The 19,690-nt window shown below is 48.9% G+C and overlaps 1 protein-coding gene across 1 annotated transcript; it reads right to left on the minus strand.

The window, feature by feature from the left end:
* Positions 1-4,836: 4,836 nt before the first annotated feature.
* On the minus strand, positions 4,837-19,673 carry LOC118631789 (uncharacterized protein C8orf76-like). Its single transcript, XM_036264384.1, has 6 exons — positions 19,551-19,673; positions 15,885-15,980; positions 15,004-15,147; positions 11,585-12,039; positions 8,056-8,188; positions 4,837-5,093 (listed from the first exon to the last, which is right to left on the minus strand). The coding sequence occupies exons 1-6, from the start codon at positions 19,665-19,667 to the stop codon at positions 4,896-4,898; spliced, it is 1,143 nt and encodes a 380-aa protein (XP_036120277.1). The 5' UTR covers positions 19,668-19,673; the 3' UTR covers positions 4,837-4,895.
* Positions 19,674-19,690: the final 17 nt, after the last annotated feature.

A 19,690-nucleotide genomic window follows, 5' to 3' on the forward strand; every position in this document is an offset into this window, starting at 1 on the left:
ATTGAGCGCCATACCATGTACCGAGAAGTCACCAGTTCGATTCCCGGTCAGGGCACATGCCTGGCTTGCAGGCTTAGGCCCCAGTGGGGGGTGCAGGGGGCAGCAGATTGATGTTGATGTTTCTCTTTCATCAATGTTTCTCTCTCTCCCCCTCTCCCTTTCCCTCTCTCTAAAAGTAAATAAAACATACTTAAAAAAAAAAGAAAGAAAGAAAACTTTGTTGTTTAAGTCACTGAGACTTGGGTTGCTTCTTACTGCACCGGGATCCAGACTCTTGACAGCTACAACCTTGGGGCCACTGAGACAAGGCTGGGCCATTCTTTTGTGGCCCTTTGTGGGACTGGATTCTCCAGGGCCCCCAGCCTTGGGCTCTCATCCCAAGCCACCAGGATACCAGGAGGGCTTTACACACCTGGCGAGGGGGTGGCTGAAGGCCAACACACATCCTTGAAAGTTCCCGATCCTCCCCAGCCCATGTGTGGTTCTGCTCAGGCTAGAGTCGCGGTGCACCTGCCCTGGCAGGCCTCCTCGCTGGGGGCCATCCTGAAACACCCAGTCTCTACTGCGCTGTGAGTCAGCAACAGCAATGAGGTGCCCCCAAGTTCCAGGCACAGTGACAGGCAGAGACCCAGACTCACATCTGTCCTGGAGAACCCAGTCAGCAGGAGGTGACACCACGTGAACCACCACCATGAAACATGAGAATGAAAGAAACTGTATGATAGTGTGGGGGGCACAGGGGAATGGGGGGCTTCACTATGGCCCAACACATACCCCACGCCAGGGACTAGAGATCACATCACCCCCCTGTAGGACTGACTGCGAGTGTTGATTGCTCATGACCAACCCTGCCCCCAAGCCGCTCCTAGAAACTATTGCGGTATTCATCTGGACATCGCCAGATTCTGAGTTCTAATCTATCTGCAGTGCAAGAGCCCGGAGGTCAAGGGCATCTTTGCAGGCTCCCAGGAACCCTGACAACAGGGCCTTGGACACCCCAGGGCACAATAATTGCTGATTTGCTCCTTCAGGGGGCCGAACGTGGGACACCCAGGACGACCTTTGCCCCCTCCTGCCCTCACCACCTGGGCTCCTCCTCCAGCTTGCCTGCCCCCTGCCTAGCACAGAAATGTGGTCACATCGTCAAATGCTTCATCTCCTGGACTTGGTCCAAAAAGCTGTTGGACACAGAGAAGCTGTCACTCACGTTCTCAGCGTCGTCCTGAAGAGTGTCAGGAAAGCCGTTATCAGAGAATGTAACACAGCAGACACACGTCCAAGCAAACACGGCCTCCTTTGTTGGCGGGCCTCTGTATTTTGACTGACACAGATGTGTTGCCGGTCAAGGTGCTCCATCCATCCTTACCACCTGTAGGGTGTGGTGAGTGAGGGTGTCCACAGGTGCCGAGTGGGCAGAGGCCAGAGGGTGGCCCCGGGCACAAGGGGCGGCGTGTGCCCAGGCCAAGGGCAAGGGGGCCGGAGCCAGTTCGAGCGGTGCCTGCGAGGCTGTCTCTCTGCACTGCCCGGTCACCACGTGCGGCAGATCCACACAGACACCGTCTAGGTGGTGAGCCGGGTCTGAGGACAGAGATTTCTAGACCTTCCCAGTGAAATGGTTGCTAGGGAAGAACCCCCAAGCTCCCTGGGCCCCACTGTCCCACCTCCCCCGAAGAGAACCAGCCAGGCCTCTCCCTTGATTTTCCGGGAGTGGGGAGGACCTGGCTGTTCAGTCCGCTGTGACAAATACCAGCTGCGAGGCTTGGAAACAACAGGAGTTTCTCTAGTTCTGGAGGCCAGAGGCCAAGGTGCGGGTGCCAGCATGGCCAGGCTCTGCTGAGGGCTGCTTCCCGTTTGCGGGTGGCACCTTCTCCGTGTGCCCTCGAACTCCGGAAGGGACAAGTTGGCTTGGAGTGCCCAGTCATTTCCCTCCTGAATTCTTCTCTCTCAAGTCCCTGGGGACCAACCTTGGCTTCTACTCCAAAGGGGCTTAAATTCCGGTATTTGACCACCAACCCCCCATCCCCCGGGCAGGGGCTGGGCAGCCAGTGGGGAAGGCGTGTGCCCTCTGAGGGTGTACACCAACGCCAGAGGCCTCCTGGTTTTAGAGATCATGGCTGATTTCAATAACTGACCATTTGGGGTACTTCTTTTCTTTTCTTGTGTTTTAAATTTTAGCCTTTATGTTTTAAATTCACCAACAAAGAGTGAGCCCACCAAACCCTCGGCCCCTAACCTGGACCCCAGGCCCATGTGCTGTGTGGCCCAGGTGTGCTGTGGAACTTCCAGGTCTCATGTGACAGGCCGTTATCTTTCCAGTCGTGTTCAAAAAGGGGTGCTGCAGTAAGTGGTAAACCCCTCACTGGGCAGGTCCCGGTGGGCAGTCAGCCCCTGGCCCGTAACTTCTTTAGTGAAAGGGTTTAAGCCAGCCCTGGCCATTGTTCTTGCGCATCTAGGTTAACCACCTTTGAGATGCCAGGACACCCCTGGAAGGCATAACCACCCTCAAGAGAGCACGTCATCTTGACTACCCTGCAACCCACCCAGGCCTTCCTCTCACCAGCCTCAGGTGGTCCGCATGGCCCCTCCTCCGTGCTCCCCGTCACTCCGCAGAGTTTGAGGTCTTGCTTCCCTGCAACTGTCAGCAGCTTTGGCTCAGATAAACGCATAAAACTCTCTACAGGTCTGGACATTCCTTCCATCGACACTTTCCTGGATGGTCACTCCTGAAGGGCGTCTTGTAGTCATAAGAACCACCAGGGCAAGTCCAGCCACAACATTGGTTACTGATAGGCTGAGACCATTCCAAGCATTCCTTCTGCCATGTCACCGAATGTATGCACAGGTCCTGGTGATGAGGACACACACCTGAGGGCCACTGTTTGCCTGCATATCCCAAGCATCTGGTGGAACCACAGGCCAAACGGAGCTGGGCCTAGAGCACAAGGGCCCGGAAGCAGGAAGCAGCAGCGCAGACCTGGCCCTGCCCCGTTCTGAGCATCTCCTTCACGTTTTCTCCAAAGGCGGACACAGACGCCCCACCTCCAATCAGTCGGGTCACTGAGTGCACGACTGCCAGGTATCCTGTGTGCTGACAGGGTAGCACCAGACAAGGGGCAGGGTGGCCATCAGCTCCAGGCCTGAGCAGTCAATGCTGAAGCTTAGGTGACCGAGCCGCTCTGCCGAGGAAGGCAGGCTGAGGGAGGGTGGGACAAATGCCTGTCCTCCATGTCTCCTGGCCTCTGTGGCCAAGTCCACCAGTAGATACACTTCGCCTGGGAAGAGGTTGCTCGTTAGGACCGTGGTTCTGCTGGCTCAGCGGGGTGGGGGACGGGCAGGATGACACACACTTGAGCTCTGGCTGTGCAGCAGGGCTCAGGGGCCACAGCAGCAGCCTGAGAGCTGGTTCAGCAAGGGCCGGGGCCTGGCACGGGGCGCGTGAGCACCACTGCACCCGAGCCTTTGGAGCCAGAGCTTTGGACTATTGTATTCTTCTCCCTGGTGTTGGTTTGTTTCTAGCATTAAGACCTTGGAAAGTAGTGTGTAAATTCCCTTTATAAATGAAATTTCAAAAGCACAAGCAAGCTGTTATTTAAAACAATAAACAGTGGCTCTGGCTTTGTTTCAGAGGTTTCCACCCAGGCATGTCTAACATGAAAACATCTTGCCCGGGCCGGTTTGGCTCAGCAGTTAGAGCGTCGGCCCATGGACCAGAGGTCTGGGAAATCAATGAAGGACTCTGAGAAGGATCTTCATTTTTATAAGACTCCTGGGCTACTGTATGAAGATCGCAGGGGTGGGAGTGTATAAAGAACAAAAGACTCACCGGATCAAATACCAAGCACAACCCCAAACCCCAAACCCCAAGACGGATCTTTTGAGTCACCAGAGGCAAGGACGGCCCTTGGGTCCCACCACACCCACCTGGAGTGCTGTCATCTCTGTGGTTCACATCTGCTCACCTTTTGAGCGATTCATTGACAAGAGGGTGGGGTGTTTAAGTCGGCTCGCCTGACATTTTTCTTTAGCATAATCACTGCTGCATCATTACCTTCACCATCTGTGCTGGAAATGATCAAGATGACTTGCGTGTGATGAAACCCAGAGGCTCCCAGTCTTCCTGGTGCCCTTCCCGCCCTCCATCACAGCCGAGGTGTTCGAGAGCAGGAGGCTGGGTTCTCACAGGCCTGGGCATGCCGCTACCCGGGCAGCGAGGGTATGAGCAGCTCCAGGGAGACCACTCAGGCAGCCAGGTGTAGACAGTGAACCAGGAGGAAAGCCAGAGGGCTCTTCCATCCCAGGTAGTTTGAGTAAGGTAATGGCCTTCAGTATCTGAAGATGATGCTACAGACAGTGACGATAATCTGTGTGGCTGAAAGGACAGGACATTCTCCCTGGGAGACAGTGCTCCCTGGGTCCATATTTGTCACCCCTGGAGACTCGGAGGCAAGAGGAAGTGATGCAAGTATTTGGACACTTACACTGTTGGTCGGGCCACGAATAATAAATTCTCCTGCAGTGTCCATGAAAGTGACCTTGACATGCCCTTCATTTCAACAATCATGGTCGATCCTAATGAATTTACCTACACAATGTGAATAGCTATACTGCTGGTTATATGTATTATCTGTTTTTAAAAGACTAAAATCTAAAAGCCTCTTTTACACACATTTCCAATAGATAACTTCTAAAGGAGCAGGAGGCTAAGCCAGGTGAATAGCAAAAATCTAAAAAGACAACAAAAAATCAAGAAACAGAACACAGTAGAAAGAACCTGGGAGACAGCCATTTTTATAAAACATAACCATTTTTAATTCGTTCTAGTCCACAGTTAGCAGTGCACTCTCTCTGAAGTAAACAAGACAGTCACACAGGCCTGATGTGTTTTGAACGGACGACTACGCGGAGATCTGTATCTGTGCATGGAACCGATTTTCAAAGGAACAGAAGTGGTCTTTGATCTTTCTGAACCATTTGTCTTCAAATTCTTTCGAAGATGCAATCACCAAGGAGGTCAGGGCTGCAGCGCCCACACACTTCACCTCACTGTGTACCTCGTCTTTTATTTTTTCTGGGACAATATCTTCTCCCATAACCTGCAGCAGGAAGGAAAAAAACCCTGACCCAATAAAAGGGGCACCAGACGCGGCATGCAAGACCACGCCAGTCTTCAGCGTAAAGGATTTCATACTCGCAGAACTCCTTCAATTCCAACAATTGCAGCAATTCCAACATACTGAAAAGATGTCTCGTCAGAAGCAGTGATCGAGGGCCACATGGGTAAACTATTACCCCAGGGTTCTTGTCTCATCCTTCCCAGAGTAAACACAGCGCTGAGGTATAACGTGGCAGTGGAGCTAGTCGGCCTACAGGGAGCCGAGTCAACCTTCTTACAGCCGACAGTGTCTCTCTTGGCAATGGCAAGTGAGTCTCCCTCCTTGTAAATGACTGAAGAACAGGCTCGCGCAGGATATAACTGCTGGGGGGGGCGGGGGACCACACAGATTCTTTCTCTTAGAAGTTCTCCAAAGAAATCAAAGCAAGAGCTGGGTCCACCCTTTCCTGACCTACAGAGACTCCTTCCAGAACAGTTACCACAGGAACCTCTAAGATTTTAGAAGGAGGTTTGCCCTCCAAAGGCACAATACTGCCCCCTACTGGCCAGAATCGGCTCAGATTCTCTGGTAGTTCTCTCTGATAGAACACCCACAAAGACAAGACGCACCTTGATTTGGGGGGACTAAAGAGCTGTCTAGTCAAGCCATCCTTCTACCGAGCTCAGATGAGGGAGAAACGGCCACAGAACAGAACATCCTGGGACAGCCACCTAGGATGCGGATTGGGGCTGGATCTCTAGCAAGCAGGTGGAGATGGGAAACCCACGACAGGTTCATCAGGCCTGGGCAGATCAGTCTAGTGGCAGCAAAGACCTGTGTAGGAATCACTAGGTCACAGGTTTGGTGTTACTCTCTGGAAGGCCTTGGACATCATTATCGAGGTCTTAAACTAGACCTGACCTCTGAGTAATGGTGACACATTTTCGTTTTTAAGCAAGCAGGTAACATGGTCAAAGTAATGTTTATTGAATTTTATTTTCCAATTACAGGTGACATCCAATATTATTTTCTACTAGTTTCAGGTGCACAGCATAGTAGTTAGACAATCATATAACCTACGAAGTGATCCTCCAATAAGTTTAGTACCCACTTGGTACCATCCATAGTTGTTGCAATAGTATTAACTATATTCCGTATGCTGTACTTCACATCCCCATGACTACTTTACCATCAACCTGTACTTAATCCCTTCACCCGATTGTTCAGCCAGCCCTCAAAGTTTTAAGATGAACTCAGAGGCGCTGTTCAAGAGAGCTCTGGGGGGAGGAAGGAAGAGCAGGAGAAGCAAGCCTGGAGGTCACTGTGAGCGTCACCATAGGTGGTAAGGGACCATGGTGCAGTGGTGGAGGAGAAATAAAAGGTGGACCCCGAAGGAAGGGTGGGCTCGGTGCCTGGCTAGAGGTGAGAACAGAGGACGAGCCCCACAGCTAGTGAGGTTCCTGGTCTGGATAAACGAATAACAACAGACAGAATCAATGGAAAAAATTAAGTCTACAAGGAAGAGATTGGTAATCTCTAACTCCCCTGACTCCTCTCAACAAACGCCTGCTGATGGCCGAGTCTGCTGAAGGTACGACACTATCCTGGGCACTGACAAAGGTGGGAGGTGTTCTGATGAGCAGTTCCGTTGTAGACATTTGTACTGAAGCGACAGCAAAATAATCAAGCATCATCCCAGATTAATCACTCTATAGGCTGTTAATCTGAGACGTGAGGCAAGCGTTCCAGAGAAGGGAGCAGAGATACAGCCCAGAGGGCCATCAGCCCAGAGGTGACCACTGCTACGTGTGCGTGGTTACGGCTGCTGTGGAGAAAGGCAGAGGGCACAGAGAACCTCAGCGGCACTGCACAGAACGCAGTCCTTAGGACACGGTGGTGTCTCGAGAGGTAGAGGGATGGTAAGAAACACGGGAGAAAAGCAGACTTGTGTATCTTCTCCGAGCACAGGGAAGAGGAAACAAAAGGTGAGTGGTCCACAGTGAGTGGTCCACAGAAATCTACAGAAACCTGAAGAAAAGCAGACTAAGGAAAGACTACGGTGAACTCGGAAGAGACGGGGTCTCTGTGCCTGTCTGCGGGCTCAAGGGAAAGAGCCTGTACAAGGGGAAGGTTGAGAAAGGCTCGGAGACAACAGACAGGAGAGTGTGTCCCGGGACAGGGTAAAGGAGTCGAGGGGGAGCTCAGCTTGGCGTAGGGAGAGAGGAGCTGGGCAGTTGTAGATTTGCAGTGAGGACTTCCTGAAAGTATGACGTCAGGATGTGTATGGATTGAGTTATTCTCATGGGAAAAGCCCCTGAGCTGTCAAGTTATAATTATACACTAAAAGAAACCAGAGTGAATAATGTAAATAACTAATAATCACAAAATGCCATCTTAAGACATTTCAACAGCATATTTTTTTAAAAAGCCAATAAAGATTTAAAAATTGACATCTGAGTGTCTGCAGCCATCAGAGCAGTAAGAGGGTGGAGCAGACAGCTGACTGGCAACTGGACGGGTTACAGGGCAGCTCTGCCGCTGAAAACCTGACCCTGGTGAAGCACAGCCTCCGGGCACCTCACTCCCAGCCCCACCTGGCCCACAGGCTGTTGTTACGGGATGGTCGGGGGGAAAACAAACAAGAGTCCTGCATGAAAGCCAACCTTTATTCACTCCCTTAGTCAGCACTCAGAGAACAGCCACTGGGCCGCCTGATGCTCAAGCAGGCGGGTCCTCACAGCAGCAGCCTGCAAATGAGACGGAGCTCCTGCCTCTATCTAGCTCACTGCAGCAGAAAGATAACGAAGAGGCCACATTTGGGATGAAGTGACCAAAGGCACGTAAAGGAAGGACATAGAAGTCCTTGAGAGGGTGAGATTTGACCTTGTTTTTGAAAAACTGATATTGGAGCCAGGAAAAATATCTGTGCCTCATTTCACATAAACCCTAGGGGTACACTCACCTCAGCTATCAGCAGCAAAGTGCCTTCTTTGAAGTTGAAGCCTTTCATTTTATCTTCAATTTCCTGCTGGGTCCTTAGGTTCCTCTCCAAAGCAAAGGACGTCTGCTGAGATTGGGTGAGCTGAAGCAAAAGCCTGGAAAACAGAGTCCCGGTGTGTAGTTCCCCAGAAGGGAAGGCAGTGGGGAAATGTTCACACGTAGCACAAGCGTTCAGCTGGACGAGAGTCCCGCTGGGCTAAACAGCAGGCACGCACCCTCATCCGAATCCCTAACGCTTCTGACTCTGGACAAAGTGCCCAGCTTTACCCTAGAGAGTCGTCTTTTCAAAAATGCACTGACCAAGCTTCTCAAAGAAACCTTTAGAAAGCAAAACCCCAAAGGGTGGCCTGTAGAAGTCACGTGATCAAAAGCTTGAGTAATGTTGAGGGGAAAGGACAAGCCTCCCAGTCCGCGCTCCTCCCTCAGAATCATGGGGCGGTGTTCTTTGCAGGCAGTGCTCGGTGACCCGTCCATGTCCCTGACCCACAGCAACTTGACCTCAAGGACTAATTCAATTCTCTAACGCACTTCAATTACCCTAAATGGGCCCAGATCTTCGAGGCCCATCTGATGACCACTTTGCAACTACTTCCCCACTAACCTCCCATCATGATCAAAACCTGGTCTTGGGCTCCTCCTCCCTCCTGTCCCCTTCACAACCTGGTCTCGGGCTCCTCCTCCCTCCTGTCCCCTTCACAACCTGGTCTCGGGCTCCTCCTCCCTCCTGTCCCCCTCCTGTCCCCCTCGCGGGGCTCCCTCACTGTGCTCCCTCACTGTGTTCAAGACTGACTGTGTGGATGGCACACTGATGAAGGCACTGGGAAACGCCGCTGAGCAGAACAGGCTCCTGCCTCAGGGGAGAGAGGGAGAGATCACCAACAATCAGACGATTTCAGGTGGTGACGAGTGCTATGAAGAAAAATCCAAGACAGGAGGATACAGTGTCTCCTGGGGATGGGGCAGCGGAGGAAGGCTTTTCTGACACACCCGTCAAGTCATGTCTGGGGGAAGAGGGCTGGCTGAGGGGGAAGGGGGCCTGACCCAAGAACTAGCTTGATGTGTGTGAACATCTCGAAGCTCCCTGTGGGCAGAACACAGCCAGGAAGAAAGACTGTAGTACACGAGGAAGAGGAGAGGCAGGGTCAACTCACACACGACCTCGAAGGCAGTGGAAAGAAGCGTGGAACTTATGTAAGAGCAATGGGGAGTCACTGGAGTTTCAGAGAAGAACCCGGCCCACTTCACATCCACCCGGTTTCAGTCCGGCCTGCTTGCACCACCCTGGCCTCTGGAAGCACGTGTGTGAGCCCTTTCTGTACCTGCTCTCCCTCTCTCGTTCCTGAAATTTCCTGAAGACACAGCTTACACTTGCTACTTCTACTTCGTGTTCATTCGTTCCTCAACCCTCCGCAAGGTCAGCCATGACTGATGAAACCGCCTTCGCAAAGGCCACAGATGACGGAGCTTTCAGATCCTCTTCTCAGAACTGAGCCTACCGTCTTCTCACCGCCACCTGGCTGCTGATCTCTTCCCCAGACCCCTCGATCTCCGGCTGCCTCCTGGGCTCGACTTGCATTTCCTAATTAAGTGTCCTGCAGGCTCCTGACTCAGCACATCACACCTACCATCACTTGCCCCCAACCCTGCTCTCTTCTTCCTGCCTTGTGTCCTGTCTCAGGGAAAGGCACCACCTCCACCCAAGGGCAACCCTTCCGTCGTCTCTGACTCCTCTGTTCTCCCTCCTCACCCCATCCTTCCCAAACACTCAGCTGGTCACCAAGTCCTGTCTATTCCATCCTGCGGTGACATCCACTTCCTTTTTTATCATCACTATCCACCAATTAGCCCACAGTCCCTTCACTGGTGTCCCAAGCTCCAAACTCCTGCCAAGATCTCCTCCCTGCCACCAGACCTCCCTCCCCAGGTCACGGCCCGTCACATACTCTTCAGGCCTTTGGCATGAGGGTCAAAGTCTTCAAGATGACAGTTAACGTCTTGTGCTAACAATGACGAAAGCCAGCAGCAGTACATTTGCCAAGGCTGACTGCATACTGCACACTGCAGTAGGTGGCCGGGATGCTTCAGTTCTCACAACCCCATGAGGGAGGCATCGCCCCCACTTCTCCATCTGGTAAGACGAGGGAATGGAGACCTGTGCAAGGTCGGACAGCGAGCAAGTGGAGGAGTCCAGACTCATCGCTCCATGACAATTGATCAGGTTCCTTAAAAACCGCTCTGACTCCAAAGTCCCGCCTCCCACATAACTGCGCCTCCAGCTCACACCAACGCTGTGGTCACCACACCACATCACAATGCTGCCACACCCGCCTTTCCACCCCTTGGGCCGTGCTACCTTTCTCTTCCTCTAGCGTGCCTCTCCTCAAGTGGGGAACACTCCCTGGGGTCAGCAAGATATTCTGGAAAGGACACAGGCTCTGGAGGCAAAGACCTGAGTGGACACCCTGGCAGCTCTCCAGAGCTGGGCCACTTTGGCACGACTCTAAATTCGCTTCCTCGTCTCTACAGTGGGGTCCCTGCATCCACCCAGCGTGGTGAGGATCAGTGTGGTCATGTACGCGAAGGAGCTCAGTGCATGTTCCCAGCAGCACCCAGCACAAGCCGGTTCCTCTGGGGGCTTCCCTCTTCCTCCGCACAGTGCTCCCGGGCGCAGGTCCCGCGGGAACCGGGCTGTCTGCTGCGTCACCGACTGTGTGCAGACCTTCCTCAGCGGCAGTGATGTAAGGAAAGGGACTCTTCCTTAACGACTCCGAGTCCAGCACCCAGCACGTGCCTGGCACACAGTTGTAATTCAGTCCACTTCTCAATTCCAGTGACATACTCAACACTAAATAAACATCAGAATAGGCTGAACTCTGCCAAATAGATAGCGTTTTCAGTAAGCCTCACTGTTAAACCATATTTCTTCAATTCTCCAGAGTTAAAAAAGAGAAACCACTGTTTTTGGTATCATTTGAGATCTGTGAGCATCTGTTTCTCTCGTACATTACAGAATCGGTCAACTGCATTTCCCCTCCCTTACACTTTACGTTACAGATTCAAAGTATGTGGAGTCCCTAATCCATGGGAATTCTCTGTAGAATAAATTAGACACTGTTTAGTCACATTAATCACAGAGATTCAAACATAAGAGCAGATTTTCTTTAGATTTCTGTGGAACATGAATGATACATTCCTTGTTGAAAATATCTCTTCCCCCATGTCAATGTTTCACGCATTTCTTTTCCTAATTTCACTGTTTTCCATTTTTTTATCTTTAGTGATACAAGTTGTATCCTTGAGCAAATATAGTTGTGTTTCTAAATCTTACATATACTAAAAGGACACGTTCAAAGGAGTCCATCTAGCCCAGAGGAGAAAAATCTCAAAAACATACCAAGTGTCTGGCTCAGAACTTTCTGAAACTTACATTAGAAAAAGGAAGCCTCTGCTCCGAGCCTGGGGTCACGCCCCCGTGGATCCTCGGTCCTTACCTGGCTCGGACGAGAGAGGCGCACGCTTTCGTCTGTGCCTCCAGCGACCCCACGGCTGTCCTTTCTGCCTCGGGGGCCTGAACCTCACTCAGAGTGCTCTCCTCCGTCTGGCTGTCACTGCTGCCTGTGTCCACAGAGCACACAGAGTTCTCCGGCAACGTCTCAGGGAAACACAAAGGATGGTCCTTTCCTGGGTGTGGACAGGAGTCGACAGTTTTGTCACTTGAGGTGAAGTGGCTCTGACCGGGAGGTGAGGCAAACGATGCTGAGAGAGCTGGCCCCAGAGTCAGGTAAGCCTCCGCCAATCTGCCCCAGTTCCAAGGATTGAAAGGATGCAAAGAAATCAGTTTCTGCAAGCAGAAGATGGTGTTCTCCACGTTCTGCAAGCCTGGACAAATGGCGAGCTGGAGGCAGAGCACAGTGGTTAAATGGTCCGTGTTACTCGCTTTCATTTCCTAAGGAGGATAAAAAAGATGAAAAACTTTAAACTGCGGAACATTTTCTATATAAAAATGAAGGTTCCTAAAAACCCAGTTTGTGTTATAAATCACAATTATCTTTCAGCACCTACACAAGGAGAGTGAACAAAGTATTTTTCTTTTTAACATGTTGTTATTGATGTTTTAGGGGAGAGGAAGAGAGAAACATTGATGTGAGGGAGAAAAATTGACTGGCTGCTTCCTGCACATCCCTTGCTGGGGATCGAGCCTGCAACGGGGGCAGGTACCCTGCCCGGGAATCAAACTGGGACCTCTTAGACCTTGGGACGACACTCAATCCACTGAGCCACACCAGCCAGGCCAAAATATTTTTCAACAGATCTCAGTTTGAAACCATAAACCTAGAGAAATATCTACTACCCAGCAAACAAAGCTCCAGTCATTCCCAAACATCCTAATGTCATAACAGTAACACAATTCATGTGACAGTGGTCTGATAAGATGCAGCACCAAAGACATAAATGCCAGTTTATTTTCAATTTTTATTATAATCTTTACTATCTTCAGCCAGACAGTTGAGAAACCCAACTCTTCTGTACCCTGGGCTAATGGTCCCATTTAATATTCCAGGCTTTCCAAAACTCCAAGTGGTAATTTCCTTGAGGATTCGAATGAACTCTATGTCCAAATTTTCCTTGGCTCAGACATCTTAAGCAGGACAGCCTTGAAGCTCGCCGTGTTTCATGCTGCATCATAATTGAATCCAAATGCCTCCCCTGCTAACTATGACCAAGGCCAGATAGTTTTGGCTGGAGGAGGTTGCTTGGTTTCCTTCGGTCAGAAAAATCCTTTTCAAGTCTCCTTAACCAGAGCCACCATCTCTTGCCTAACTTGCCATATGGCAAAAGCCCTGTGGGTTCGGGAAGACAAGCCTTTTTCCCCCTAAGCTGAAGTCTGTGGAGAGCACACAGCAGACTAAATGAACGTCTAGTGTGCAAACCGAGCTGCCGCAGAGAAGTACACTGAGTAAGGAATAGCAGTAAAACCAGCGGCCGGAGACACTGGCGCTCCAGGAAGCGAAGGCCTGGAGGACTCTCAATGGCCACATACTGAGTGAAAGGACAGGAAGAAAAGCCCCACGCAACCTATCTGGTCACGCTGTGTCTTCCCAACAACAAAACTGTCTGGTTTTATTATTAGTCTTGTTTAGCATTCTGTCCTTCCCAACAGATCATGAAGTTCCAGAGGGTTTCTGTTCAAGGCTGAATTCCTAGTACACAGCAGAGCTCGGACAGAACAGATGTTTGATAACTGTTGAGTAATACTTCTTCATGTTTCACTTATAATAAGAAAAGTATCATGTCTCGATGACCTACAACAAATGCTTCCTTTCTTCTACAACCAGGCAGTGGTCCTTTACAGTGTGTAAAAGCAGGAGGATACTGAGAAAGCAAGTGTGCATTGGGGTAGAGGCTGTTACGTGCAAACTATGACTTTGACAGGAGGGTTTTGATAGCGTAACTATTAAATAACTCTGTGGAAGTGAAATTCCATTTAAACGAGTTGGTGTCATTTCTCCAGAATACTGAACTCTTCTGTGCTGGGAGGATGCTGGCTGCAGCTCCCACTTACGGAGTGCTCACCGGGTGCCAGGCCCTGCTCCTTCCAGGGCTTTACTCACGGCACCCTCCCGAATCCTTGAAGACAGATTCTACTGTCACCCCCATTTGATAGATGAGGCAAGCGAGTCACCACAAAGAAGTCAGGTAACTTGCCCGACCTCACACAGAGCCAGTCAGCCACAGCAGAAGTGGCAGGAGAAAGAAGGAAGTCACAGAAGAGCTGCTCTTAGCTGGCTTGCCACTCCCCCGCAGACACTAACGAGCGATGTGTGCAGGGTAGAGACATGCCTCGCCCGTCCCTGCACTGAGCCCAGAATGGGGCCCACGTGGGACTGAAGGAGATGTCGGGGGAGTTCATAAATGAAAGAGTCGTTTACTGTCAGAAAGCAGTTTCCTTACACAGCCCATCACACGAACGCACCACTACGAGATGTTTACACTGTTTGAGAAATAGGTTCTTGTGACAACATGCATCCCATTAACCCACAAATGGTAGAGGGGAGGAAAAGAAAGAAGAGAACGCAGCTGTTTTCCATGTTCTGAAGACAATCGCCACCGAAGCTTCCTCTCACTGCAAGAGGCTGAGGCCCTATGCAAGGGACCCCTCAGCAAGCAAATTTAGGGATTTCTCTTAGCTAACGAGAAAGTACAGATCAGATGCACGCACACGTGAGGGTGGCCTTGGTCAACGAGGTCCACAGGGTTCAAGACCAGTGACATGGCACCTCATTCGTTCCCTCTGAGGAAGAACACTGGCCATCAAAACTTAGGACCAATCCCATATAACATTATACGAACAACCACAGAAGTAAACCATAAATTCCTTAATCTGAGAACAAAAACAAGAAGAATCTAGAATTGCAAAAAAGCTGCTTTTCTTTATCCCTTAAGAAAAATTCTGCAAATTCCTTTTAAGAATAAAAGGAGTACTAAAGCTTGGCTTAGTATGATATTTAGTCATTTTTTTGGGTAACTTTTTTTTCCCTCTTTACAAAAGTAACACATGTTCATTGCAGAACATTTGAAAAATAAAATCTAAAGAAGAAAACAGATCACTGATAATCCTTCCATTCAGTATTTATTCCCAACAAGAGTAAAACCTTTGCAAATGAGATTTTCAGGCAATGAAGTATTTTGAGCATAATGCAGGGGAAAATGACAAGAAAATCAATGATATGTCTACAGTTCCAAACTGTTCAGCATCATAAAGTTCTTATGCCACTGGCAATTTTCTTCTGTTGCTCCAAGGTCACACATTTTGCTTTTAGCAAGGTGGTTTTTGTTTTGCTTTGTGTTTTTAGAAAACATTCAACCATCCTAAGGAAAACAAATGAAAACAAGCAATGAAACCACTCACCAAGTCCGCAGCGATGGCCAGTGCTTCCGCGTGCCTTCCCAGGCGAGCCAGAACCCGAGCCTGGCCCTCCAGCACGTCCCTTTTCATGGCAAAATTCGTAGGTGGTAATTTTTCAGAGATACTGGCATATTCCTGCAGTGCTTTCTGGCAATTATTTGTTTCATGGAGGAAATGAAGATAAGGGATGAAATGAAAGGCGGAAAACACATTAGAAGAAAGGATTCCGATATAGGGATGGTTTTTTTTCCCTAGGCAGAAGGTAATGTCATAATTGACCCCTAAATGAACTAAGAAAGATTTGAGGATTCCAATCAGTAGTATTCTTCTAAAAGGCAGAGAAGAAATGGCTGGAGAATATAATCGCTACTACCATGGAAAACTTCACAGTATAGTAGCAAGAACATTCTGGAGTGAAACGGACCATGGTTTGAATCCTGGTTTTGCCACTAACTTGTTACGTAACCTTTTCATCAGCAAAATACAACCGCACTCTTAGGAAGATGAAATGAGATCTATAGTAAAGCTGGGACCCAGCTGTCAGTTTCTCCTCTTCTTACACTGTTGCGGTGCTTTGCTTCAGTGGCACTAGGAGGTATCTGTGCTGGAGGCTCACACATAATGAGATACGGAGCCTGGGGAGTCCGACTTACAAGGATCCCCAAAAGATCCCTACATTGGAGTTACAAGAAATAAAATTATACAGAGCCTCATAAAAAAGGACAGAAACTTGGGGTTCTAAGTTTACAAACACATCACAAAAGAGTAAATTCATTTTCACAAACAACAAACTTACAACTTAGTAGCCTGTTATTTAAACACGCTGCAAGTTATAGAGCAAGAGCCCAATTCAAGCAGCACATGTCACACGCGTGGAGCTCTACCTGATACTCTTGCCGTCTGTAGGCCAGGTCCCCTCGGAACTTCTGCAGAGTTAGAGCTTCGACATCGTCACTGCCTTCTGTTTCCTCATAAAACCACTAGAAATTGTGAAAAGAGCATATTACTCAGAACAAAGCTATGCTTCATACTCAGAAGCAATTTTCCATAAATAAATGATTAAGCCTCAAAAAAGACATATGTCTTTAGAATTAGACTCAGAGGAAGACATCTGGCACAGAAGAGTGACAATTTAAATGATGGACCAATTTGTATTAAAATTATCATAATTAATAAACATACCATTAATACGATGCCTCTCAACTTTAAAAGGCATGCAAAAGTATATGGTTTTATCGACAGCATTTTCTTTGAATTTAAAAAAATTTTATTTTTCAATTACAGTGGACATTCAATATTCTTTTCTATTAGATTCAGGTACACAGCATAGTGATTAGACAATTACATAATTTACAGAGTGATCTCCGGATAATTCAAGTACCCACCCGGCACCATAGATAGTTATTACTCTATTACTGACGATATTCCCTATGTTGTAATTACATCCACATGACTATTCTGTAACTACCAATTTGTACTTCTTAATCCCTTCACTTTTTTCACCCAGCCCCTCTCCGATCCGGCACCCATCAGCCTGTTCTCTGTATTGAGTCTGCTTCTGTTTTCCGTAGCATTTTCAATATGGGGCTGTTGTGGTGCCTGGGAACCCATATTCAACCAGCACAGTTCCCACTGGTTGTTTACACTGCTGAGATATGCTTCCTTGCAGAGAAATTTTAGAGTCGTTGGAATAGAGATTGGCAACTCTGTAAGGAACGTACATAGAAAGAATGATCATTATAGTGCTATATATGAAAATGATGTAAAAGCAACAAGTAGAAGCAAAGAGAGATTAAGCTAAAAGGAGGCTTCAGTGCAATCAAACGCCAAAGACCTATAGGAGAAAAGTCTCAGGAATTGGCAATATGGAATATTGTATTCACCTTTCCACTGATTTGAACCCTGTGGATAGAAAGGAAAGTGGGAGCCTTGGCCGCTTTGGCGCAGCTGTTAGAGCACTGACCCGCGGGCCAACGCGTCGCGGGTTTGATCCCTGGCCCTGGTTGGGGTCGTGCAAGAGGCAGCCAATTGATGTGCATCTCTCTCTCCCTTCCTCCCTTCCACCCTATCTCAAATCAATGGAAAAGTATCCTTGGATGAGGGTTAACAAATTAAAAAAAAGGAAAAGAAAGTGGGGCTGAGATCTTTATTTTTTATCCTCACCTGAGGACATCTTTCCATTTTTTGTTCAGGTAGAATGGGAGGGAGAGAGAGAGAGAAACATTGACAAGAAAGGGACACATCGAGTGGCTGCCACCTGCATGACCCAACCAGGGCCGGGGACAAACTGCAACCGAGGTACGCACCCTTAGCGGGAATTGAACCTGGGTCTCTCTGGACCACAGGCTGACGCTCTAACCACTGAGCATAACCAACCAGGGCAAGATTTCTTGATTACTGAGTAAATAATGTTCAGATGAGGGCAGAAATATAGAACAGCAACATTTATGGATATCACAAATACAGAATGCAATTCTTTAAAAAAGTTCAGATGACAGAAAGCATAGTATTGCCAGTTCTTTCAGCTACAAAGAAGTGTCTCATCCCCTGGTATTCCCAGTAAAATGCATTCAGGCTGAATGAAGCCTATTCCCAGTTCAACGCTATTAATTCAAATGCAGCTGCATTTGTGATGGTTCTACCATTACCTTGAAATTGCTGGTTCTATTTCTGTAAGAGTCTCCAGGGCATTACGGTCCCCCTGTTATCTTAATAAAATAGTTTCTCTCCTTAGCCTGAGGTGTCACAGTAGAGAAAGCTAGTAACCACTGTTCTGTTCTCCCCAGAGTACTGTGTGACTCAACAAGTCTGAAAACTGAGCCCATAATTTCCCTTTGTACTCTGCTGTTCTCAATCACACATGGTATTAGATTATTAGTCAATCCCAACTTCTTGAACGATAACTACACAACTGCAAACCTCCATCTATTTTCCATTATCCTACCGGGAAATGATCAAGCAAAATTGGCTTTCAAATGATTATTTTTATTTTCCCATATGACCTGTACACCCACAAGAATTCAGACCGGGCATGGTTTCAAATACCCCTCTCTGGTGAGAGGAAGGAGGAAGAGCCATGAACAAGGGTGGGACTAGAAGGTGAAGTGCTGAAGGCAAACATCTAGCCCCACACAGAACCTGAGTCAGCAGGGACAACAGAAATCTCCAGTCCATTTAGGGAAACCAGCATGACTTAAGTAAGGCCTCTCTGAATTTATAGGCGGTGTCATATATTAAACAAATTCCACAGAAAAGCAATTTCTGGATTTCACTAAGTATATAATACGTTACACAAAGTATTATCAAATGCCTGTGTTTATTATCAAATACCTGACAAAGTGTTCTCTCATTTCACTCTCCTAGTAACCCTGTGAGCCAGCAAATAGTATTTTCCCCAAATGACAAATGAGGAACAGACACCTTGGAAGGCAAGGGGTAAATAAAGCCAAGGCTGGAATTCAAGGGTCCTAGCTCAGAACCATGGCTTTTAATGCTGTACAACATGACTTCCCAAGCCCATTCTGTTTTGAGTTTACATGATCAAGTGCTGAAGGTGACTTCTTAAAGATTGAATATGGTAAGAAGAAAATGTATGTGAAATAAAACAAAAATATAATCCAGTAATTACTGAGCACCTGACATCTGTAAGTACAGTGGTTGTAAAAAAAAAAAAAAAAAGACAATAGGTGTAAAGGAATCCAGCATAGTGCCTGAACAGGTACGTTTTTGATAAATAGTAGTTATTATTGGTAAGGTGAGATTTACACCCATGAAATACCATTCTCTCCAACAGCACAAGATTGAACTGCGTGGGTCCAATTACACATGGATTTTCTTCAATAAATACTGTAAAAGTATTTTCTCTCACGATTTTTCTTAACATTCTCTTCTCTAGGTCACTTATTGGTAAGATACAGGTTACATAATACATATAACATACAAAATACGTGTTAATCGACTGTTTATGTCATTAGTAAGGCTTCTGGTCAACAGATTATCAGCAGTTAAGTTGTGGTGGGGGCTCCAAAGTTATACATGGATTTTCCCCTGTGCAGGGTTCAGAGACAAATTTTTCGGTTGGAAAGGGGAATCAGAAAAAACTTCTTGGAGGAGGCCGCATTTGAGATGTGCCTTGAGAAAGGGTACAATGGAAGGATCTGACCATCAGAGGGAGGTTACCACGGGCAGGAGAAGTCAGTGAACAAGGCAGGCTGGTGGGGCGCAGACAACACTAAGTTTGAGAAGGGGGCGGTGGCCGGATTTCTGGGCGCGCGGGCTGCCTGGCTGCAGAACCCGTGGTCACGGCCCGTGGAGTTCCTGCCGATCTTAGAGCAGGAGCTGGGGAGACAGAGCCACTGCGAGACCCGCCAAACGGCAGCGCGAGTTAATCGCGAAGAGCGCGGCGGTGTCCCGGCGCCCTCGGGGCCAGAGTGGGCCGGGCCCACCCGGGGAGGCGGCGGGCACTCGTGCCGGGACCCGCGGAAGACGAGGCCCGGGGATCTAGGCGAGGCCCGGGGGCCGGGCGAGGCCAAGAGGCCCCGCCCTCTTACCTGCGGCTCGCAGAGCTTGGCGCGGTAGGACGCCGGCGGCCCCGGGCGCCGCTCCGGCCTCTCTTCGAACACCGAATCCTCGAACTCGCCGCCGAGCACCCAGCACTCGCTCTCCATCGCGCGCCTGCGGCGGGGACCGC

Source organism: Molossus molossus, unplaced genomic scaffold (assembly GCF_014108415.1).
Source record: "Molossus molossus isolate mMolMol1 unplaced genomic scaffold, mMolMol1.p scaffold_m16_p_16, whole genome shotgun sequence".
In the NCBI taxonomy this organism is placed as follows: Eukaryota; Metazoa; Chordata; class Mammalia; order Chiroptera; family Molossidae; genus Molossus; species Molossus molossus.